Below are 25,642 nucleotides of genomic sequence, written 5' to 3'. Positions count from 1 at the left end.
ATCAACTCCCAAATCACAAAAATTATACTCCCTACTATCATCATGGAAAGCTTTGTACCATAGGCCCCGTCTACTATCATTCCAGTTGGCCAGTGAGCGTGTCACAGCAATCCCTCCTTTTTCGACTTCAATTGGCCAGTGGGCGTATGGTGGTAACCCCTCCCTTAACTACTCCTTTTACACAGTGAGCGTAGTACTATAACTCCTCCTCTTTCTTTTTCCATCTGACCTACTCTAATTTTGCCCCTTTCGTGCATTTTTTACTGACCATGAGAAATTCACAAAAACTATCTAATGGCACCAACTGCACCTTTTTGATAGGCAGCTTAGAAGTTACCCTGTGATTCCAAACTGAATTTTTCGTAGAAAATTAAATTCGCCCCAATTAGTTTTGATTAAAATCTTTGGCGTTTTAATTAACAAAAATATTTCATAGTTCCGGAACTTCAATTAGTTTCAAAACGTGCGTGCATATCCGCCGTGCCATGACTGCCTCCCGGGTTGCGGCTTTGAATTATTATCGTTCGCCCTTGTTGTTTAGTGCCCCTTTTTAAAATTCATTTATTTAATGAGTTTTAGATTTGGGTTATATATATTCGATTAAAATGTCCAAAATGAAAATCGAAAGATTGACAGGCATACATTGTTGTGAAACTACAATGTGCCAATCGAAGGTAATAAGTTAAGCTCCTCCCACCTACTCGATAATCCCGCCCCCTTCGGTCTAATTGGTGGAGAAAACTAGTGCGTGTCCAACGAGACCATTGCAGCTACTCTTCTCTTTTTCAACTTTTCTTCTCTTTTCATCTGTCTATATTATATAAGTGATTGATACGCATCAATGCACCTTCTACTCTTTTTTGAATTTTTTTTAGGGAAGAAGTGTTCGATAAAGCCGGATAAGTAGGTTTAGCTTTACGAGTTTATTTGATAAGCCTGCCCAATAGAATGTAGCTACGGTCATGATGCCTGATAGTTTACTAAATAACAAAGTTCCTACCCTTATTTATAGAGGAGAGTTATCGCATTAATTTGAGCTTGTAAAGGGGTACGTCGCGCATTGATTTATTATGTTCGTTGAAAGGTTTAAAAATAGAGACTAAAGATAAGCGAAGTGAAGTTTATTGCGAATGTTAATGCTTATATTTGGGTTCTTTATTGGTTTGAACTATAAACTCCTCCCACTGACCGCAGCTAAACGAAAATTGCTCCACCCCTCACGGCAACGCTAAGCGCTAGCTCCTCCCACTTTAATAAGTTGTCTTAGCTATCTCCGCCTTTATGATTTGCTCGGGCCATGCCTCTAATAGTTTTTCATGATGGCAAATTGAATTTTAACCATTTTTTGACGACAGGAACCCAAATACACGCATTTTCGAAATCTGCTTTGAGCTTCGCTTTAAAGCCTGATCGGCGTCAAAATTCCCCTAATTCGTTAATATTATGGAACAACACTGCCTGCAGCTCAAACATCGACCACAACACTCTCACAGCAATTAACACTTATCTTTCTTTCAACACCTGGACACTAATGTAAATAATTTTTGCTTTTATAGTGTGTCTCCTACCCAAAAATATCTGTCTATTTGGCATGTTTAGTCTGTTTGTACTTATATTAAGCTTAGAGCATGGTTCTGTCCCTCTCCTATAGGCACTTCTTTCTGGTACTACATGCACTCGCTGAATGTTCATTTAAGTATTAATTTGCAACGTCATTAGAGCAGTTTTTTGTCTACGGCGGAGGAAGGTTTTTGTCTGCGAAAGGATTCTAGTGAGGTTGCAAATAGCCGACATTTATATGGTGAGGAAATTAATTAAACCGCCCTAAACAGTGAAGTCGGCTCAGGGCCTGATAGCCAAGGACAAAAGCGGGACCTCAGACCCTTACGTGACTGTCCAAGTGGGAAAGGTGAAGAAGAGAACGAGGACAATGCCTCAAGAGCTAAATCCCGTGTGGGACGAGAAATTTTTTTTGTAAGTATTTTTTAGCCGTTTAGAGAGGCCCCATAGGAAATCTCTCTTGCGGGACTGCTCAATATCGTTCGAGTATTGATTTCACACGCTTACAACATTCCCTTTTAGTTACTACCCCTTTATTTGAATATCGTTTCTATGTGTTTCAGCGAGTGCCATAACAGTTCGGATAGAATAAAAGTCCGAGTTTGGGACGAGGACAACGACCTCAAAAGCAAACTGAGGCAGAAACTAACCAGGGAATCTGATGACTTTTTGGGCCAAACCATCATTGAGGTATTTTTTTTTAAAATCTCTCGCAAACAAACTGTAAAAAAAACTGCAGGTTCGGACTCTATCCGGCGAAATGGAGGTATGGTACAATCTGGAAAAGAGGACGGACAAGTCCGCGGTTTCCGGGGCGATTCGTCTGCATATTTCGGTGGAAATCAAAGGCGAGGAAAAGGTGGCACCGTACCACGTGCAGTATACGTGTTTGCACGAGAATCAGTTTCATTATTTGTGCGAGCAGAATAACGGAATTGTAACCCTACCGCAAGCCAAAGGGGAGGACGCGTGGAAGGTCTATTTTGACGAGGCGCCCGAAGAAATAGTGGACGAATTCGCCATGAGATATGGAATTGAGTTTATTTATCAAGCGATGACGTAAGTCGACTCAAACTCTTTTCCCAAAAGGATGAAAATTAATACCGAAAAGTATGATTTTATTTTCAATTAGAGGCCCTGAAATATTTTTTCAAAATTCTTTTGAGCCGTAAAATAAAAACCGCCTTAAACCTCGTCTCACTACTCCAAAATACGAACACATATTAGTCCTTTATCCACACTTAGTTACGTCGTTTTCGTTGACCTGCCAAAACTTACCATAATCCCTAAAAACACTTTTGCCTTCAAATAATATTCTAGGGGTAACATAAAACACATCAACGATATCGAAAGAGCAGTAACACAATAAATTAACCCTCGTTGAGAAAGTGACTCAACTAAACTTAGATAGAAACTTTTTTATTAAAGTCATATGGATCCTTTCACCCCTTAGTTGAATTTAAGGAAAAGGCTAAATCGTTAGTATTTGATTTTCAAACACAATACTCACATAATTTGCGTTTATAGCCACATTTGTTCCGTATTCGATAGCTCTGAGCTCCATAACTTCAACCTCATTGCTTTGATCCCTGTAAATCATACTTTATACATACAATCCATATATACATATTTATCTTTAGGGTGATTCACTATATTTGATCCAACGAATATTTTCCTTACTATCGTTCCTACGACAATCTATAAATGACAAAGTTTCACATTTTTCTCCAAATCCTTAGAATTTATTGTTAAATTGAACCAATAAACTTCGCAAATCTGTCAAAACAACACTTCGTTTTTTAATGCGCCATCCTATATAGTATTTTTACAGATATGAAAAGATCTTTTTCCCTGATTTCAAAAATTTAGTTGTTTACATATTTACCTCTAAACGTTTCTCAAATATTTGACTCCAAACATCAGGGAAAAATTGTAGGCAATCCCTATCTATTTGACAGTGAAACAAAAAATTCGTAGCAAAAATCAAAAAGCTTAACTATAACAAGAAATTATATCTATAATAATTATTATTTACTCATTAGTTACCCCACGTTTAATCTTAAATATCTACGAAACTAAATAATTATGTTTTTAAAATCAGGGAAAAAGTACAAGGTGACTCATTAAAAAAACTAAAGCGACGTCACTTTAATAGATTTGCGGAACGCTTGAGTCGAGTTTAACCAAACTGCATTGGATCCGTTGGATCAAATATAATGGATCACACTATATATCCACATTATGTTGACCACCATTGTTGAATTGCTGAAACAGAAAGTCACAATTCTTCAGTTGTTATATTCATGTCTTTGAAAAAGTTGCTATTCCATCACTCTGGTAACTGAAAATCTGTTCCCAAGAGCTTTCTGAATCACTTTTAATTGAAAAATATTCTTCCTAACTTGAAATATATTCAAATTTTCGATGTTTTCTCTTTTTTCTACTTTTATTTCACTCACTCTTAACTCTTTCTTGTACTTTTCAAACACGTAGCTCAGTAACTTCAGTTGGTACTTCCTTAATTTACTTTTTCTTCTCTTTTGCTTCCCTTAATCTATGTAAATTTTTTCATTTGTTACAATTTCACCATACTTCAGTTAGTCTTATCTGAGAATAGTCGGCAAATCTACCGCTTCGATGTCTACTTGTATATGAAGTGTTATTCCTAAATAAATTTAAAAAATATATCTACAGTTAGTCGCGTTAAATTGATATCCATACGTACGTAAGGCATTTTCGAGAAATTATTCGTGTCATTCGCTGAAATAACTATTATTAACCTAAGGTTAATCAGTTTCATACATTTTACATCTTAAGTAGTCGAATGTTTCAAAGGTGACTTGCGATCGAGTTAACCTGAGTAACTTCCCAAAAAAACCTATTGAATGCCTTACTTTACAATGTTTTATTAACAGGTAAAGGCTTCGGTAAAAGGAAGTAACTTGTAGACTCAATAACATGTAAGCTTTTACCTCTAGATGTTTAATTACCAAACTCTGACTCTTAATATTTTTAATTTTCATCTTGACTACAAAGAGCAGGCATCAAATCTTCTTTCCTTTTGTCGGATCCTTCCACATAAGCCAATTTTTAAATAATTCGCGTTCCTCTATTTGACTGCGAAACTTCGACCGCATTCCATCCTTTCAGGATTTACGCCCATCCAGTAATACTGTATGCAGGAATGCAATGAGGAGATGTTAGCATTCCGCCGACTGATCCTTAAACGTTTTATTGAAATTTCTCTTGGTATTTTGGTTTCAGTGGATTTTATACTCATTTCAGGCACTTTCACTGCCTCTCCACGAAGTACCTTTGTCCAGGAGTACCAGCAGTGATGAGCACACTACTGGCAAACATAAATGCTTACTACGCACACACCACTGCTTCTACGGCTGTGTCGGCGAGTGATAGATTTGCTGCCTCAAATTTTGGAGTAAGTATTGAAGCTAATGAGCACTAAGGCTGGTAATCCTATTTTAATGTTCGAATAACGTGCGCCCTTAAATTTGAACATATTGAAACTCAATAATTCGAATATTCGACTCGGTCGAATTATTTGAATATAATATTTGACTATTTTGTAAAAACTACAGAATTTTTCAATTTTCTTGGGGAATTCTCAAATGTAGTTAATAATCAATTCTGGAAAGTTCTTAAAGCTCTGGAGGACTAACTTCAAATAAATCTCCAAGAATTTCAGAAGTCCAAAGATCATTCAATTCTCTTGTGGAGTTCCCACAATTTGAGTTATATACTGATCAAATAATATTTAAATATCACGGTTCAGGGGCATTCAGGTTCTGGAGAGGATATACGTAAGTATAACTCTCTATCATTTAAATCTGTAAAATGATAGAAGCGAATTTACATTAAAAAAATATTTCAGCGTCCTAATACACCACTGAAACTTGGAAATCAATTAAAGTATGTCAATAACCAGAGGCGTAGTAAACGGGTTGATAAATTAAATAAACCATTATTCTTTTTTCCATATTCCAAATTTTTTTAATTATTGATTCATCAGTGAACATCTCTATCTCTGGCCAGAAAAATTACCGAACATTTTCAAATATGACAAATTCAATTAGAAATAAGTTTTAAAAACTGTAGTCGTCCTTAAAGGGAAGTAAAAAATTAAAGTAACGCACATTATCGCTGTTTTTTCTAAAATTTTGACGCCTATCCTTGAGTACTTCGTACGCCAGTGAAGATTTGTTTTTAACTGAAAATTACTGAACATCAGTATGTTAAAAACTCATTTTGATTTATGCTCAGAAGCGTTTAACGCGATCTAACCTTTCATAGTCAACGATAAAAACTTGTTTCATCATTTTTAATCAAAATTACATAACAAAGCCCGTTTGGCATTATCAAAAACTTTTTGTTACGTATTTATTAAAATTTCCAGAAGGAAAAGTTTGTAAAATTACTAGACCAACTGCACAACTCCCTAAGAATAGATCTCTCCATGTATCGCAATAACTTCCCTGCCTCGAGTCCCGACAAGCTCCTGGACTTGAAATCCACTGTAGATCTGCTGACCAGCATAACCTTCTTCCGGATGAAGGTCCAGGAGCTTTCCAGCCCGCCCAGGGCCAGTACTGTTGTTAAAGACTGTGTTAAAGCCTGTTTAAGGTAAGAAAGACCCTCTATGTACGTACCAATTCTAAAAACGCTCTATAGGTCAACCTACCAATTCCTATTCGAAAACACGTATGAGCTATATAGTAGAGAGTTCCAGACCGACCCTAATGAACCCAAAAGGGATCCTGATGACCACGGTCCGAGATTGGATAGTGTGGACTTTTGGCACAAACTTATAGCTCTGATTGTCTCGGTGATTGAGGAGGATAAGAATAGTTATGGCCCAGTTTTAAGTCAATTCCCGCAGGAGCTCAATATCGGACAAGTAATAAAGTTAATTACATACATTTAAAGCTGAAAACTGGACAATTTTATATAGTTATCAGCGGCCACTATGTGGTCATTATTCGCCGTGGACATGAAGTATGCTCTGGAAGAGCACGAAGCGCATCGACTGTGCAAATCCTCCGCATACATGAACCTACATTTCAAAGTAAAATGGCTGTACACTAGTTACGTGAAAGACGTGCCCCCTTACAAGGAAGCTGTGCCTGAATACCCCGCATGGTTTGAGCCGTTTGTTATGCAATGGCTTAATGAGAACGATGATGTTTCGCTGGAGTACCTCAACGGGGCCTTCACCAGAGACAAAAAGGATCAGGTACGTTCCAGGGAAATTTTAAAATTTACCTATAACAATGTAAAACGAATGTTTTATTAGTTCCAAAAAAGCAGCGAACACGCGTTGTTTTCGAATTCGGTGGTGGATGTCTTCACGCAGCTGACACAGTGCTTCGACGTGGTTTCCAAGCTAGAGTGTCCAGACCCGGAAATATGGAAGAGGTACATGAAGCGGTTCGCCAAGACCATTGTGAAGGTGCTCATAGCCTACGCCGATATCGTCAAGAGGGAGTTTCCAGAGCATTTGAAGGAGGAACGAATAGTAAAGCTCTCAAATTCCTAGTGGTGAAAAAGGATTATATTTTTGCCTTCGTTAGGCCTGTATTTTGATGAACAACATCCAGCAATTGAGGGTGCAGCTGGAGAAAATGTTCGAGTCAATGGGAGGGGAAAAACTGGAAGAAGACGCAGCCAATATTCTCAAAGACTTACAGCAGACTTTGAACGGATGTTTGGATGAGTTGGCGCATCAATTCGCTTGCAGGTACTACTAAATTACCGATTTTCTTATCTTCTTAAATATGAAACTAGCAATTAATTCTGGGCAATTTTTTTGCCTAATTTTGCCCGCATCTCCCCTAATTCTGTTGATAAGACATGGCGACCTAGCCGAAACCCATTCCCATTTGTTGTCCTGTTACACCCATTTCGCTGTCAACTACGACTCCCATAATGAGTTGACAATTGAATGTCGCTGCGTTGCCATTTATTTTCTTAACTTCAAAGAAACTGCGAAATTAAATTATCAATTTAGACAATTAATTTCCTGAATCTTATACAGAAAGAGAAAAATAACATTACAAAACTGTAAAAATTTAACGCTTTAACCTTTCACCTTTAACATAAACAAGTTTTTTAAATTTGTTTTTTTGACACACTATACCTCTGGACAGTCCCAGATATTTTTGGTGTATTTTTTTAATTAAAAACAGAAACCCAAGCATCGGATTTCCGGCGTTTGATGGCCGAAAAAATACATCAACGGTGCCTTTAATTAAACGTACAGTTTATTCGTAAAATTGTTTTCCAGTCTGGAACCGCGGATAACCCAAAGCGTCAAAGAACTGGGAGACCTTCTTTTGGCCATCAAAGGTGGCGGTCAACCAGGGACTCTAAATCAGCCGGCTCAGCGCCAGCAGGTCGCGGTGGAAGCTGACGAAGTGCTCAGACCGCTTATGGATCTGCTGGACGGGTCGTTGTCGCTGTACGCACAGTCCTGCGAAAAGACCGTACTTAAAAGACTGCTTAAGGAGCTATGGAGGATAGTTATGCGGATATTAGAGAAGACTGTAGTGCTACCTCCGATGACTGATAAAACTGTGAGTTTTTTTTTTCAATTAAAATACCGCAGTATTTATTTTTGTGTTCAGATGGTGTTCAAGAGTATAACGGACAACGCTAAAAACCTGGCGGCAAATACAAAGATCGAGGACATGTCGAGACTATTCAAGAATCACATGACCGGGAAGCAGGACGTGAAGAATGCCCTTAGCGGAGTGATGGATATCAGCAAGGAAGTGGAGAAGAACTTGTCGCCGAAACAATGCGCTGTTTTAGATGTGGCCTTAGATACTATTAAGCAATACTTCCACGCAGGTATATTGATATTTTGGCTTCAGATTTCCAGGCATAATTTGTGTGAATAGGTGGCAACGGACTGAAGAAAGCCTTCCTCGATAAAAGCCCGGAACTGCAGAGTCTGAGATACGCCTTGTCCCTTTACACTCAGACCACAGACACCCTTATTAAAACGTTTGTTACAACGCAAATCAATGAAGGTAAGAATAATTGTACTGACCAAAATTTATCAATGTGATTGTGTCTTTAGAGACATTCCTACACATCCAACACAACACGCATAAAAATACACTGTTATTTTATTTAAAAGTGCCGCTAAACAATAAAGAAACAATGCTGCAACGGCAAATATCGCTCGATCGTGAGGAGCCAGAGGCGGGCCTCGAGGCCCTGGAAGAGCCTCTAAAAGCGAAAAAGCCCGTCAGGGACAAGTGGCCAGGTAGATTTGGTTGTTTCAACCCAAGGAATTTCTTTTATCGCTGCTTCATGCTTGAATTTCGAATTTCTAACGACATTTTGTCACTGAGGAAGATTTTTTTATATATAAAAAAAAAAACTTTCCTCGGTGAAGCACCTTCATAGTCCATAGAAGGGCTGACACAGCGTTTTACTATTCGCCACATGACGACATAGTTAGAGTTTAATAATTAGATTTTAGACAGTTAAGCCATAAATTTCACGCTTAGTCCAACAGAAAATCCATCTACCGGGTGACAGGAAATATAGTACAAGCGAATCTCTAGATTTATTATTAAATATAGATACTTTTGAATTTCTCAGGTTGGGTTTAAAAATGAAAAACCCACATTTAATTTTTTAACTTTAGAAAATCTTAAATTTCAATATCACTTTGTGAATTATTTATCCCCTTAAATCGAAAAAACCACCCTTGATCTGACCAAACCAAAAACAATTTGAAGCTTAAAATCGTGCATCGTTTCTTTGAAACGATTATAGCTCGCTCAAATTATATAATTATTGTAAATATTTACCTATAGGAAATCAAGAAGAATTATGCAACTCTATGTTAGTTATAAATACAAACATTTTAAACATTTTCCCAAATGCTCATATTTAATATTTAAAACTCGAAAACTTCAAATATGAAAATTCTCTACCCAACTCCATTCCAACTTCCATAGAGAATTCGACTCTGCAACTTTTTCCAATTCTCATAGAAATGGAATTATAAATGAATTAATAAACGAAATTTAATTAAAAATATCTCGAAAACGGTAAAGAAGAGCGAGCCCTGCCCAACGGCGATCGAGAAAGGAAACTTGCACAATCTTTTTATGAATTTACAGTAAATGCGAAAATCTTTGAAATCTAACAAAACTATAAAAATAAATACGATCCCATTTAAAAATTTAACATTTCTCCGCTCAATTCGAAAATTTTTTATTGTTTCAAGTAACTTTGAAATTGAACCTTCCCCTAACATCTATGAACTCCCTCAACCTTCCAATTTTAGAAAATTACTAAAATTCCACTTCTCATATAAAATGAATGGAAAGAATTAGCAAATTTCGATATTCAAATAGGAAATCTCAGTAGCTATAGGAGATAGATAAAAACATATGGAGCACTCTTTTTTTTTGGAGTCAAGCCTAGTGGATATCGTATATTGGGATATTTTTTTGAGTAATTACACTCCAACATAACCAGGAGAACCGCTATTTCATAATGAGATGAATTTAACATATTTCCTAATTATGGTTTTTCCATAATGGATTGAAGTACTTCCCGTAGGATATCACCGTATATACCCCTTGTACCATATTCTTCGTGTCATCCCGTCTAAATCGCTCATAAACGAGTAATTTGAAAGGCAAAGTTTTGTTGTTACTGATTACAAATCTTTAAAAACCCGTAGCCTCTTGGTTTTAGTTATATTATAGATGTTAATAAAGTTTCTTTAGACAGCCACAGAAAGTTCCATTAGCTTCCATTTCAGTAGAAGTTTTATTAATTATCTAGTTCCAGTTGTTTCTTCACCTTCTAAATCCAAGTAACATGTTGCCACTTTCCAGATTCCGTGGACGGACAAGAGGGCAGTGTAGGTGAAGTCTCTATCCAAGTGGACTTGTTCACACACCCAGGAACAGGGGAGCACAAAGTCACCGTCAAGGGTAAACCTAAGCTTCACTCCCCCCCCTCTACCCCCAATTTTGTGCGTATTTTATTTATACTTTTGTAGTTGTTGCCGCCAACGATCTAAAGTGGAACCTCGTATCGGGGATGTTCCGACCCTTCGTGGAAGTGAACCTCATAGGTCCACACCTCTCCGATAAGAAAAGGAAACACGCCACTAAATCCAAGTCGAACAATTGGTCCCCGAAGTACAATGAAACTTTCAACTTGTAAGTATAGTTTCACAAAAATCCTTTGATATCTATAATCAAATTTTTAGCATTATTGGAAACGAGGAACAGCTGGATTTCTACGAGTTACATATCTGTGTTAAAGATTACTGCTTCGCTAGAGAAGATAGACTTGTGGGTGTCGCAGTGATGCAACTGAAGGACATAGTCGATAAGGTAAAGTGAAACTTCTGAGCGAGCCAATGGCAACACCGGATTTTTTAGGGTTCCTGCGCATGCTGGCTGTCACTAGGAAAACGAATCCAGATGGACGAAACGGGCTGGACCATCCTCAGAATTCTGTCCCAACGCACAAACGACGAAGTCGCCAAGGAATTCGTCAAACTCAAATCGGACATTCGACAAGAAGACAACCTGAACCAATAATTTCCCTTAAGAATTGCGTTAAAGTGACTTTTGATCCCTTCAAAGTTGGCCTACCTCTGTGACTTCAGTGAAGACTTTCGATTACCTCCCTAAAACTTTGAACTGTCGCAATATCTAATCGAAATTCTGTAGTTATAATGCAACGGACTATCCTAATATTGCCCGTTGAATCGTGAAGGGGACCGCCGTCCGCCATTTTCAAATTAAACAGTACCGAGTACTGCTCAGGTGAGTTCACAATGTCGGACCAAGATGGTGTTTTGGCAGAATGGCAACATTCCAGTGATTGTGGAGTTTAAATCGTCTACCCATGATTCGGCTTTTAAAATAAAAATGAACAAAACATATGTGACCTGAATAAATAAAGTAACAGTGTCTCTCTTACAATAATAGTTTTCCGTATAAAGTTGTCTTTATTTCGCTCATTGTTTCAATTTTCCGAAAACTAGATTCAATCCTTGTTTTTATGAAATATTCAATATGAAATGAACTCGAAATGGTTTTAACACTCAATGAAAACCGAATAAATGTTTGAAACCCTCCGTATAAATTATGAGATGACAAAGACAGATTTATGATGAAATTTTGTGCTAAAGAGATGGGCCAACTATTTAACTTAGATTAAAAGGTTCCTCCTTGTTGATGGATAACCACATACATGTATATACAATAATTTCAGGGTAATTATGGTAGTTATATAGTTTAATTAAGCAACATTTCAAAGATTTTTTAAATATTATTTGATACCATATCAACACTTATCAGAAATAATTATTGAACTCAAAACTTGTTTCATCTTTCCCTATCTCTTGGTTTTCTTCATAACTCTTTCTTCATCATTACTGTTGGTTTTCTAACAAAAAAACTGCTTAAAGTCCTGGATGTAAGATAATGAGCTAGACAAAGACATGCTAATGAGAAAATTGTATGTAAGATAGAGATAGCTAGATGTATTGTCGGTAATTATACCCATTGTGAAACGGGATTAAAAAGGTTTCGCTCTGTTGATGGAGTTATTTGGATATTTCAAGTTTTTTTAACATTTTTTATATCACATCACCAATTGTTAAACTGAAAGATTAACTTACTTGCAAATTTCCAAGCCCTGGATGATCAGTCACTGAAACTTCTACATAAAAGATTTACCAACAAATTGCAATCCGGAATCTAATAATTACACGTATAAAACATGAAAAATTGCAGAAAACATAACAGAAATTCTTTTCTACAATTTACTTAATAACAAAAACCGTCATTTCATCCAAAAAACCAAAGACAACCAACTTTGAGTTGCATTTGAAGCGACAGCTATTTGAAATAAAAGCCATTCCAAAATGACATCAAATATAGTCCTACTTAATTATTGTTTCAAGAATTAAACTTGCAAATTCTGCCAAAACCAGAAAACTAACGCCCCGACATTTCTCGACAAAGAACTGTTACCTCCCTGCATACGCATAACTGTTAAATATCTATTTGTTTTCTCTCTGTGATAAACTGTAAGAAGTAAATGTATCTATTATGTGTGTGTCTCATCTACAATTTTGCTAAAAACATCATCGCTTAGTCCTCTCGTATAAGTCTATTTTGGAACTTGAAAACTGACAATATTTGAATTATTATTGAATACAATTTGCCCTCTCACTATATTTATTGTAGATTATTATTATTATTATAAGAATTCATTATCTAGCAGATAAATTCCGCCCTCACTCCTCTCTCTTTCTCTTAATAAACACTTAGTTACGTAGGAGTACACCCTCCCGGAAATTCCTGATTTTGCCCCTCCGGTGTTAGGTGTAAAATTACTGTTATTAGATGGGTGTACCATAATACGAACTGACTAGTTAAATTCTAGGAAAAACGCACGTATGGGTGTAATTTGTAATTCACCGATATGTTGCCTATAATCATCGTCATCATATCAGTCTTGTGGTGCTTGAATTTCTCCTCTTGTTGCTGACGAAACACGACCTGGATCATGGGCGAACTGGGACCATTTTAACACTGCAGAGACATGATTCGTGTCTTCCATTACGAGGGGAATAGAGAAGGAATTAACTCGTGTATCGTCAAACTTCACAAGCTCAGGTTTAATTTAAAAAATTCCTTTAAACTTTCCGACCAAATGCCACGATTTTAAGCTTGAACAGTGAAATTAGTTATGGAAGTTTTGACCCATATTCCGTGTGAATCGACTCCTGTACATATTACTAAGAATATCGCTGTAAAATAGCATTTTTAAACTATGATATGAAATGGACCATAGCTAATGTAAACCATGACAAGTTGTAAGGCAAAAATAACGAGCCTGCAAAGCGCCGCTTCAGCGACGATTTGTTACTACTCAATGTAACTTTTTATTTGTCGAAAAAATATATATTGAAAGCCTCTAAATAAATGGTTTTTGTTGATTATGAACTGTAGTTTTTCTGATACTTGAGGGAAAAGCAGGACTCGAGGGTGTCATACAAAAACAATATTTATTCGAAGACCTTGCTCAAGAACCTAAAGGTATTAAGGCTTTTTATAAATATATTTACAGACGTCTCTATTTACAATGTTCCTTCCACATAACAAAATTCATTTACAATAATAATTCATTAAAGAGCTCTCTATGCGTCGGGATGAAAACCTAACAATAACAAATATTTACAATTTGGAAAATTATCTAGGTACGTACATTTCAAACCTTTAGTTTTCGGCTGAAAGCAACATTGATTAATCCACAATAGCCTCATTGCAATCGGTCACTAACCTACTCCGCAGTAAAGTAAACCCGCTCAGATATTCTCGTAATATTGCTCCTGATAGAGGCCACACGACATACTTGCCTCATGGTTAAGTATGTTTTTTAAGACTCGTCCACACAAAAGCAACATTGAGGCAGAGTTGTTGAATTAAGGCTTAAGCTCAGTTCTACTCTCGTATATACGAATAGACATAAAGAATTTGCTTATGTAAAATTTTTGCTACAGTGACAGCAAAGCATTTCTTATGGACGTCAATATTCACAACGTTCAGGTTTAGGTGAACCAAGATTAAGCCAAGACTCAACAACTCGCCCTTACTGTCGATTTTGTTCAAATATATTTGTTTTGATTAAAATATGTCGTAAAAGCAGGGAATTAAGTGTCCATAAGTCTCAACTTTTGAGATAGTCCTAGTCTGGAGAGATATTAATGTTGAAAGTACAATATCTACGAGTGCATCGTAGAATTTTTGAAAACATGTCGCAGTGACAAACGTTGAGTCATATGCATAAAAAGTAGTATTTGCTACTGCTTTTAGTATTTACTTCGCATGTGGAATACCTATTATACTAACGAAGCATTTGTTTCAGTTAAGTAAAGTATCCACTACAACTAACTGAAGTAAATGCTTCGTTGGAGCAGTAGATGTAAAAAGTAATCACTAAAAAGTCATGAAGCAGTCGGTGAAGCATCAGAGGAATGTGTAAGATAAATTAGTTTGCTATAAGTTACCAGGCAAAAGTATGATGGTAAATAGCAACAAATGACTTCATTAACGTCCTACATTTACGGTTTACCGCCTACTGTAAGGTTTTTCTTTAATGATCACCCGTTAGTGCGTACTACACACTTCACAAGAGTCGGACATAGGTCTTAGCAATTAAAGGTTGCTTAGGCCATAATACATAGATGGATCCATGAAGATATAATTAGAAATAACATTTTTACATTTCAAAGTTTGATCTCTCTACGATTTGGTCCGCAACAATCTCCTATATGGTGGTTTAGTGGTAAAAGATTTTGCTAAAGAATGGAGTTTTAACTTGATTACTCGCAGCTCAATCTATCCTCAAGCCAATATATTACCAGAAAATGGGATAAACATCGTAAAATTATAGTTAAAAAAAAGCAATTGAGCTGGGAAAAGATATATTTGAATGTTTGCTGCAATACAGAAATTCACCTTTGAGATCCATAAATTATTCACCAGTCCAACTGTTAATGAGCAAAAAAGTAAAACCAAATTACTAATTTGTGCCGTGTACTACGACTTATTTTTTGTAAATATGTTGATCAATTGTCAACCCAAACATAACGTATTAATCAAAAATATTACAATAAATTGATCTTGCTATCTTGAAAAACGGAAAACAGGTAGTTTTTTAAAATTTTGTTTACAAAGTTTAAAAACCCAACAAAATATTGCGTATGGGTAAAACCCTGCAGGTTAGCACTGCAGAGAAGGCAGTGGTCTACAAAGAGATTTTATAAGAGCATTGAATAAAGTAAATCAAACTAAAGTTGATATGAACTTTGACTTAATTAATACTATTCATTATGACATTATGACTCGACAAGTGAAGCCGAACATGATCAATCCGAATTGTTGGTAGAATCCGTGCGAAAGTAACTTAATTGCGGTTCGAGTTACCAGGAAAGGTCATTTAATTCACGAGCTAAATAGATTAGATTTGTGTATTACAAACGGATGTACGCCTTAATAGTTGGGGGTTGCTTAAGTCATAGTGCCTCATAGGATCTGTGAGGATGCACCAGTGAGTACCAGCAGTATTCAAGTTCTTGCTGATAGTTGTAGAGGTCAGTAAACAAATTTTTGAATTATGATGCTGTCGTAGAAACAGTTCCATGAGCATTGTGCCGTTTCTTCACTGATAACACAATAGATACTCCACATATGAAGTGAATACTTGAAGAAATAAAAAAAATTACTTTTTATGCATTATGACCCAATGTTAGTTGTTGTTTGTGTGTGCAGGTCTTTCAATTTTAATTTAAGACATGTGGATACTGTCAACATTGCCAATAAAGAAATGTTTCAGAGCTTAAAACACTCTGTCAATATTCCTTGGGAGTTTCTCACGTGACAATTTGTTTTTAATAATTTTATGAGACGAAAATAGTGTACTAAACAATTTGATGAAGTAAAAACTCTCTCTCTCACTCTCTCTCTCTCTCTCTTTCTCTCTGTTTATATTATTCGAGGTGAGTTAATCCACCACACTGGAAAAAATAATAGCAATTACTTCTCCATAATATCCTATAGAAGTAATCATTCTTCACTGTATTTAAAATCAATCTAAAGTCGCTATAAACATAAAACGAACTCGAGAGAAACAACTCACCGCGAATAAGCCCCCCAAACACGATCTTACGTAACAAAATTGTATAATTACCCTCGCCTAAAAGCTGTTAACGGCAGTGCGCGGTTGCCCGGTATTTGTCCGTTGCTTCACTCCTCCCGGACCGATGCCTCCTCCTTACTCCTCCTCCTCATTTCTCGTTTAATAAGCGTACTGGTTTCATTGATATGACCGCCGATCTCCCGGGACCAACATGAACCGGTCCCGGATCCAGAGGACTGAATCCGTCAATCGCTTTCTGACAGCAGTTTTTTCCGTTTCTTTGCTTGTTTTGGTTTCACTATTTCTTCTTCCTGAAAAAGGAAAAGATCTTCACCACATTACTAGACAGCAGTAAATTTCTATAGACGACTAAATAATTTAGAAAGTAATAGAGCCAAAGAATTATGCAATATTTTTAATGAAATTGGGTACATTTCAGAGAGCGCTTAATTCAGAGGTGTACTGTGAGAAAAACGTTTGATATGATTTCTGTAATTTTTGCTCCTAAAAACTTTATTTTAACTCTGGAAGCCAAAAAAAGTCAAAATCGGACTGTAAATACAATTTTTGTGGGGGTGTTCCGCTTTTCAATTCGTCACACTGTATGATAATAAATTGTAGAATAACGGTGAGTTAAATAGCCAACACTTTTTACTACTTTCCAACGAAAATAAAAGTAAGATAACTACTCACCAATCAATATATAGAGAATGAGCTGTTAAAATATAATTATTCAAACAAACTTCTGGAAGTTTGATCAGGTGTTTCTTTCGAATAGATCATAGCGCATTTCCAAACTGAGGTTTTACAAAAAAATATTAAACTGAAGCATTTCAGTGTAAAATCCCGTTTTAACTTTCGTTTTCGCTATTCTTAACTAATAATATGTATGTCCAAACAGGTCACGTTACATATGAAACATATGTCGTAAGTAACTAAATTAAAAATCATTTTGCACGTATGGTGCCATTGCACACGAAATTGCAATACTACTCAGTAGTTAACATCCCCGTATGAAGCGAATCATATAATTCCAATCAAACTTCAAATAGTTAGTTTCATCAGGTAATGGTTACGTTAAAAATGCAAAACTTTGGCTGCTATATTGACAAAACCATCGAGCGGACTTGCCTCGCTCGATTCCTCCGAGCTGTCCGTCAGATCCCTAGTGATTTGACGCTTCGTCGACGCCGCATTGGTGACCGCTGGTTTACTGGTGGCGACCGACTTTCTGCCTCGCCCCTGCAGCCTGCTTTTAGTCGTACTGATCTCCTCTTCCTCCTCCATCAAGGCGAATAGATCGCCGAATTGTTTTCTTTGGCTATCGTTACTACAAAAATCGCCCAATTCTGAATTCATCATCTTCAAACCACCTAGTGTGTAACTTACCTATTGCTTTGAGCGACACTAAGGGCCCGTTGCATGGAATCTAGCGTGTAAATCGCCATGCAGTCGTGTTTCTCACAGATTATTCTTAATTTTTCTAAATGTCCTAAGACCTGGTCCGCGCTTGGAACTGTCGTACTTAATACTTTACTACCTTTGGGACAAGAGAAAGAAAAACTCATAAAAAAAACAGTGGAAAGACGGGAAGGCTTCTAAACAGCCGCTACAGGGTGTTTCGCCGTAATTTTCCCTAAATCGACCACATTCAAAGACACAGTACCTGCGTTAGTCCGTTTCCTTTTATTGGGCGACGTCGACGGATATCTCGTGCTCAACAGCGCCGAGATCAGTTCGGCCACCTTATCGATGTACTCGTCGCACCAATACTTAATCACCGTAAAGATAAACAAATCACCGTTATCACAGATATCTCTCGAAAAGAGGCATTTTATGTAGTCCGCGTTGGGCTTCTCCTGCTTTAGCATCAGCATGACGGCAGTTAACGCCTCCGGATGCTGGTCGTAATCCAGCTCGGTGATCAGCGGCAACACTGTGTCGATGGTGAAGTCGTGCGCGTTGATCAATTGCCAGAAGAAGAGCTGCTCGATCGACTCCCAAGTCAAAGTGGCTTTGAGCAGGTTCTGCAGGTTGTCGATTTTGAACATTACTAAGTGTCCCTGCAGTACCTAAAATGGAAAATTACTCTTCTCATAATTTTCAAAATGTAATAAAATCACAATAGAAAAGTACAAATTCACCTATTTTTTAAATACAAAAATCCCAGGTCAAAAAAGTTTTGACATTTTTGATTTTTGACATAATTATAGTCTAATCATTGTTGACTAGTATATCCCTACGTATATACATGTATAATCCTGTATAACTAGAGAATAAATACAGCTTAAAAAATTATTTAATGCAACGAACAAACATTGCAAGAAAAATATACAAAATCAAATGTCCAATAAAAATAAGCCAACTTTCTAACAATTTATTAAAGGAAATAATATAATAATTTTGAGGTACAACGTACGTTGTATCTCAAAATTAGGTGTTGACAGTTTACGGTAACAATTTAAAATGTGTTCTAAAATGGATCTGACGTCTGAAACTGTGTCGTAACAGTTAAAAATGGTTAAACAGATTTTAGGTGTATTTGCAGTATTAAACCAATGCAAAGCTATTATCAACTAAATGTCATGGAAGTAATCTCTTTAGATCGCTCACCTTGCCCACCAACGTTTGCAATTGCCTGGCATCGATGGCCGATATGATCACCCGCAGGGCCTGCGCATTGTTTACCATCTGCGGCTTAAAGTCGCGATACAGATCCGGCACCAGCCACATCATTAGCTTGGTATCGGACACGTGGCACGAATGCAGATCGTCATACAGGCACTGATCCAGCTTTTTCTCGATGCTCGAGCAAAACTCCTTGTACAGGGCGATCTTCAGCGCGCTCGCCTTCGTATTATCATCACGTTTGTTCTCAGTACGGATCTGTACTTTCAGGAAGTAAAGGATTAGGTAACCTGAAAGGATTTGAAACGATTTAATTTGTAGAAGGCTCAGTCACGGATCTAATACCTAAGGACGGTAGAAATGGGTGCATTTCCGCCAAAAATCGGATCAAAATACTCTTATTCGCCTGGTCCTCTTTGGAATTGGAGAACCCGTACACGGTTTGCAACACTACAAAAAGAGGGTTGCGCACGCTATCCGTCAAAGTCTCCTGATTTGGTACGTCCGGAAAAACCTTTTCGCTGTTTAAATCCTCGCCAAGGCACTTGACAAAGCCCCGCGCCACCGCACACAGCAACTCCTCGTCGTTTTGGTTCTTATTGACGTCTAAATCGGTCAATTCAGCAGTCATTTCCTCCGCTATTTCGCAGCGCTTCGCTTGATCAGATTCCTCCTGCAGCTTTGCCAGCAAATCGCCCAAAATACCATCAACGAAACTATCATCGTTCTTGTCACCCTTTTCTTTTGATCGCATCTATAATCAAGAGTAACAAAAAAAATTTTAACTACTAGAAATAAAGCCTAACAGCTGATGATCGAAAATGCGGAGATCAATTCTATAAAAACCATTCATATTATCAATCATGTCAGTCAGGTCAAATATTATAACATTACAATGCAAAATATTTGTTACAGTGTTTGACTTGACCATGACCCAACCAATAATCTTAATAGTCTTTAAGAAGCGTAATTGCGCATGTATTTTCGAATGAAAGTCATCATTTTTTTTCAAAACTGAGTAACAGCTACATCATAACTGACATTCATAATAATTTTTCTAGAAAAGTAGATGATAATGTGCACCATATTGGAAGCTCTATTTTAAAAAATAATGAAAATATAATTATTCCAAATTCCATTCTTTTACGAATTTGAGCTTATACACTTAATATACAACAGTTTATCCACAACACTATATAAATTTCCTGTGGGATTTTCATAAGTAATTGAGTAGATATAATTTTTTTTGCTCACCTTTGACAGAGGAATATCGTCTTCATCAGTATCATCCTCCAGACTAGCTATTTTCAAGTCCAAATCCTCCTCTTCATCACTGAAAGCTGGCTCTTCTGATAGATGATTGTTCAGTGAAATTCCCACTGAATCTTCCTCAAATTTATTAGTGGAATTGAAGTCTTCGCGTGAGGTTGAAGACACATTGGAAGGCTCAGTGCAGAACTCCTATAAAAATTAGTTTCTTAAACAAAAAAAGAATAAAATGTGTACATGAATTTTACCTTAAACGTCTCCTTGACCATATTCCGCAGCTCACGGTCCAACTTTGAATTGTCAAAAAGCGGCACTAAGCTGGGCAGCACCCGCTTATCTAGTATTTGTCGGAGCGAACTGAAAATGCCGCCGCGAACCTTCTCTGTCAAAGGCGGATAGAAATTGGTCACGATTCTACAGAGAAAGTCGAGAAGGGTGGCTGTGACGGCGGGGTGGGAGCGCATGGAATGATGCATCACCAAAATGGCAGGTTCAATATTCATGATGTTGTCCTGATGACCAGAAAATTATTTACATTATACACTTACACAGGAGAAATATATCTGTTTTTCAGTTTACAATTTTAAATAATACTGAATTATATACCTTTTCAACATCATAAAACAACCAATCATAAAATAGGGCCAGTTTGGCATTGGACACTGCAACATTACTTGTGCAGGTAGTCAACAACCAGCCAATGACAGCCCACCGGGGGATTATATCAGAACATAGAAGCTCGTTGGTTGGATGAATTACTCCTACAATGAACCTAAAATCATAATTCATTAGAATGGCTCTTTTTCGTTTTTAGATAGTGTGTGTAACCTAATAATATCACATCTTAGAGACTGAGACTCGGGCGTGGCAAGATATTGTCTCTGGAACCAGTCTTGATACCTCTTGTGGTGCCCGAACCGGACCTGGGAAGTCAAAAATACCAGTTTTCGCTCCATTTCTGGGGTGAGGCGCGATTGGAGAAATCGACGCGACGTTCTATTTTGCAATAGTTGAAGTACACCTAATGGAAGGGGCAAAAAAGGGAGAAATGTCAATTTTTCCCCACTTATAATCAAATTTGTAATATTAGTTTATGAAATTATCAGACTAAACATTTTCAATTTATATACACTGTATATTATTTAGGTTACCACTGTAATGTCACATATTATTCCAAAGCAAGTGGATGAACTGCATTCAATTTTCACCTAATAATCATTATTTTTGTGTTATAATGAGTGTGACATGTTAATGGACAATTTTTCATATTTTGAAAATTTATTGATGAGTGCTCTGAAATGTAAACAAAAGACCTTGTTGAAATGATAACCTGTATCCAATTAATTCCTATCAGCCAATTTTCAACCAATTAGATCAATCCCAACCAATCTGATTGGTTGAAAATTAGCTGATGCTGGCAGGGTTCAATTCCAAAGAGATCATTGACAGAAAAGCAAAAACTGCCTTGATTTGAAGTTTGTGAAATCATGGCCAAGAGGTTATGATTTTCAATCATGATCTCTTGGTCATGATTGGAAAGAGTTCATGATCCAATCATGAACTTCCAAAAAAGCAAAGGTCATTATTAAGTCATAATGTGTTTTGATTTGAAATCAAAAGTAAAAAAGGCTCTAATGTGAATTACAAAATCTAAGTTCAAACAGAATTTTAGGTCACAAATAGAGCCTCTGACAATTTATTCATAAAACATTTCAAATGTGTCGCTCTAATACATTTAAAAATGTCACAAATGGATAAGACCAGCTATTTTGTTGCACTCAAAAACATGACATTCACTATATGAATAATGAAACTGTGCAAGTTCTTGAAAGGCTTCCACTTTCCAAAAAGTGGTGTTGCCATCAAAGTAGGAAAATACCAATACCAGAGGACATCAAAAGCATCTTTAATGGTGGATATTCATGAACATAAAATTGACAGTGTAAGCAACCCATTTTATTGATACACAAGAACGTCCCAACTGTTCATATTCTACTAATGAAATTATATTTTGCCTGTTAATTTTGTCCTTATAAGAATCCCCTTTCCCAATAAACAAGGAAATACCCAAATATCATTAGTTAACACTAAACTGATGAAAATTATAGAAATATACTAATAGTCACCTGTAAAGCTGGGACTCAAATTCTTTGGTGTCAAAAGTATTTCCTTCCATAACAATTCAAACTCAGGGATCCGGGCCACATTCTGCAGCAGTCTCACCAAATCTCGTCCAATCACCAAACAATCTTGAAAATGTTCCCGCATTATACTGATTAAAAACTGCACTTCTTTATGCTTCAAGGCAGTCAAAAACTGAGCATTATGGTCTTCAATAAGTCTCAAATAGGTGTAAACTACTGATGCAATTAATAAAGGGAACTTTTCGAGCCAACTACGATACTCAATAAAAACATCCAGCAGCGATTCAATGAGGGTCAGGTTCTTGGGACTTATGTCGCCCCCCGCGGCGTGTCGCATGAGATTCCAGCACAAATTGTCCACATTGCTCACGTTGTTCTTGATCATTTCACGCAGCAACCACAACAGCTGCTTCCTGACCATATCAGTGAATCTGAGGTACTTGTCTAATACTAGCTGAGACAGGTTGGTGACTACATGCCCGAAGCCATCTCTGGTGATGAGGGTGAGGTCCCTGTAGCTCCTTGCTGCATTGTGGGGCTCAGTAAGAATGGACACCACCAGGCCAAAAGACACCTCCTCATAACCTTTATCTTTGAGTAGGGCCTTGTTGAGGGCTTCGTGGGCGTCTTGGTCGCTGAGCTCGCCTCGTACGCCCACCAAAAACTGGTAACATCTCAATAGTTTCTGGAATGAAAAACATACACATTTAAACCGAGCGCCATTTTCCGGAATGACAGATGAAAATACAAATAAAAGAAGTTGACAGGGCGAGATCCACAATGGCGGACCAAGCATCAGGCACTGCTAAATTTACGATTTTAAGCCATTTACCTCTTCTGTATCGTCTTTGTTTTCCACGGCGCTCGTTAAGAAAAGCCTATTTACTCCCGTGGAAATGGTTTCCATGTCGTGGAAACTATACTAACGGCCGCTATAATTTTTTCAATGTTGACAAGCACGGGAGGGTAAGCATCGTCCCGATCTGGCAAAATGTTTGTGAAAATCAAGCGCGCCGTGATATATACGTGAGTTGTGTCTCCGGGAACAGCCGAAGTAGCGGCGCGACGCTTCGGCCGACAGATTGGACGATGATGGTCATACACCATATACAGGGTGATCTTATTTTTAAATATGATTAATAATAATCCACTATGATTATTAATTTTATTTTTAATAATTACTCCTCAAGCTTTCATGCAAGGGTTATTATTTCAATTAATTGTAGTGTATACCAACATCGCCTACGACCATCGATTTTATAAGCCTTGAACGGAGGATGATATTTTTGTAGTCTACATGTAAAGTAATTTATATTACATGTTATACATTATATATTTGTATAATTACACGGAGTGGTTCATGATAAATGTCCTATTAAAAATTCTGGAAATTTAAAAAACAACGTTGACGCCTATATGAAAAATTACTTGTAAAGCATACAAGGTGATGCACGAAAGTTTCGAAGTTTTTGAAATTAATTTGAAACTTGAATAATTGTCATTATCCAAGTAATAAAATCTATTCACGATCTTAAGCAAAAAAAAAATCATTCAAGCAAATATCCGCAAATACTAACCTGTTACCTCAATACAGGGTATTTAGAATTTTAAGATTATTTTTTATTGCGTTATTTAATTTCGAAAACGAATGCAGAGAAAAATAAAGTGGTTTGGTATAACTCGACCCAAGTGTTATATAAGAAACTTGAAACGTGCCGAACATGTGGGACAATTAACAGATTCCCAAGCTTGGTATAGTACAGCATCCTAAAATAAGAAAACATCGACAAGTGTCATCCCTTTAGTAATGTTATGCTATTTATTTCAAGACGATCAAAAGTCGTTATTTTCGACCGTAAAGTAAAAAAAGGTAAGGTATAAGAAAAAATAAAAACACATACAGGTAAATGTAACATAATGTATTTAATATATGTATAATCACAAGAGATTCTGTAATCTAACAAGTATATTAGGGAATTAATTAGCAATTGCATTTTCCAGAAAGCTTGTGCTGTAATTATGTTATGTTGTGTTAATCTATAAATCCAGCTTTAAGGTATGATATTAAATTAATTTTAAAAAATTTAAGGTAACTGGCTTTTAAATTTAGAGATTTCCGATTATTTTATATTTACATTTTTTACTCAAAAATATTGATACTTGGCATTTCAGCATTTTTTTTAAATTCAAGATTGAAATCTCTAGCCGTTCCTAGATGGCTGGAATTTTTCACTTTGTTTCTTTTATTTGTATCTATTAATTTTAATTCTCTCCAACCCGCCCCTGTACTAAAATTTTTACTTCAAATTAGAATTTTTACATATTGAAACATTCAGTATTTTTTCATCCAGAAAACTGAAGCCTCCAGTCACGTCTCAGCAAGAATATTTTAAAAATGTCTTAAAACGTGTATTAATTACACATAAATTTTTGAACTGCCCTTTTACTAAAATTTAAAATGTAAATGAAAAGTTCACTATATTAAAATGTATAATATTTTTTATATAGAAAATTGCAACGCGCAATAGCGTCTCAAGACACCTGAAATTTTTCTAAAGGACTTAATGTTTCAAAATAATTTACGTAGATTTTAAATTTCCTTAGGAACGCCCCTGCCCCGGCGTTCAGATTCAGGTTGCATAGATCAGAGAGGAAACGTAAAAAATACAAAGTGGCCCATTTGAAAATCAAAAGTTAGTTCAGTTCAAACTCGAATCGACACCTCATTCAATATTATCAAAAAAATTCGTCATATTGTGTTGTATAAGTGGTCCAAATAACGAATTTTATTAAAAATAGCAAACAAGTTACAAGGTATACTTATTTTATGTGACCACTTAGTACACAAGGTGGTCCAATTGCTATGGTTTATTATTGTCTATATCTTCTAAACTGTAAATATTAGAAAGTCGGTTAAATGATATGAAATTTAATGATAAATTAAGGTCTTAAAACAATGGTGCAAAATTTCATTTGGTTTACGAAATATTGCGAAAAAATTAAAATCTTAAAAACGGATTTTCCAAAACGCAATTTCTACAAAAAAATGTCTATACAGAATCGTTTTTTGAACCCTACATATTGATTTTAATACATTTTTTTGCCATTTAGTTTCTGAGATACAGGCTCTATCTCAATTTTTTTAATTACAGACTTCATATTTTCTAGTCCTATTTTAAAAGAGCCTTGTATCCTAAATGCGACAATCTATCACAAGATTACTTTTCATTCCCAATTCAATGATGAAAAGATTACATTTAAAACTTTAAAAAATGTTCTGTTATGGTACTAAGTACATCACATTTTTCAAAAAAAATAGTACTGCGAAC

At 36.4% G+C, this 25,642-nt stretch overlaps 2 protein-coding genes across 11 annotated transcripts in view; one reads left to right on the top strand and one right to left on the bottom strand.

Moving 5' to 3' along the window:
* Nucleotides 1–13,577, top strand: part of unc-13 — an 89,570-nt gene extending 75,993 nt beyond the window's left edge. For 7 of the 10 annotated variants that reach the window (XM_066398399.1, XM_066398400.1, XM_066398401.1 and 4 more), the window contains 17 exons: nt 1,833–1,974; nt 2,124–2,250; nt 2,300–2,619; nt 4,846–4,996; nt 5,972–6,198; nt 6,247–6,472; nt 6,527–6,808; nt 6,869–7,090; nt 7,146–7,312; nt 7,859–8,147; nt 8,199–8,424; nt 8,475–8,606; nt 8,717–8,845; nt 10,440–10,538; nt 10,607–10,769; nt 10,820–10,946; nt 10,995–13,577. In XM_066398399.1, the coding sequence (XP_066254496.1) occupies nt 1,833–1,974; nt 2,124–2,250; nt 2,300–2,619; nt 4,846–4,996; nt 5,972–6,198; nt 6,247–6,472; nt 6,527–6,808; nt 6,869–7,090; nt 7,146–7,312; nt 7,859–8,147; nt 8,199–8,424; nt 8,475–8,606; nt 8,717–8,845; nt 10,440–10,538; nt 10,607–10,769; nt 10,820–10,946; nt 10,995–11,156 (3,191 nt within the window). In that variant the 3' untranslated portion in view covers nt 11,157–13,577. The remainder of the gene's footprint in view (nt 1–1,832; nt 1,975–2,123; nt 2,251–2,299; nt 2,620–4,845; nt 4,997–5,971; nt 6,199–6,246; nt 6,473–6,526; nt 6,809–6,868; nt 7,091–7,145; nt 7,313–7,858; nt 8,148–8,198; nt 8,425–8,474; nt 8,607–8,716; nt 8,846–10,439; nt 10,539–10,606; nt 10,770–10,819; nt 10,947–10,994) is intronic. The other 3 variants (XM_066398396.1, XM_066398395.1, XR_010752542.1) reach the window with 2 other exon arrangements.
* Nucleotides 13,578–13,622: 45 nt separating this feature from the next.
* Nucleotides 13,623–23,393, bottom strand: IntS3 (integrator complex subunit 3). The gene is made up of 12 exons (XM_066398402.1): nt 23,146–23,393; nt 22,296–22,998; nt 20,998–21,190; nt 20,776–20,941; nt 20,418–20,681; nt 20,155–20,361; nt 19,246–19,654; nt 18,886–19,190; nt 17,939–18,344; nt 17,662–17,812; nt 17,400–17,602; nt 13,623–16,579 (listed from the first exon to the last, which is right to left on the bottom strand). The coding sequence occupies exons 1-12, from the start codon at nt 23,218–23,220 to the stop codon at nt 16,518–16,520; spliced, it is 3,144 nt and encodes a 1,047-aa protein (XP_066254499.1). The 5' UTR covers nt 23,221–23,393; the 3' UTR covers nt 13,623–16,517.
* Nucleotides 23,394–25,642: the final 2,249 nt, after the last annotated feature.

The sequence above is a fragment of the Euwallacea similis genome, chromosome 17 (genome assembly GCF_039881205.1).
Source record: "Euwallacea similis isolate ESF13 chromosome 17, ESF131.1, whole genome shotgun sequence".
In the NCBI taxonomy this organism is placed as follows: Eukaryota; Metazoa; Arthropoda; class Insecta; order Coleoptera; family Curculionidae; genus Euwallacea; species Euwallacea similis.
This window is presented reverse-complemented; position numbering and strand designations above follow the sequence as displayed.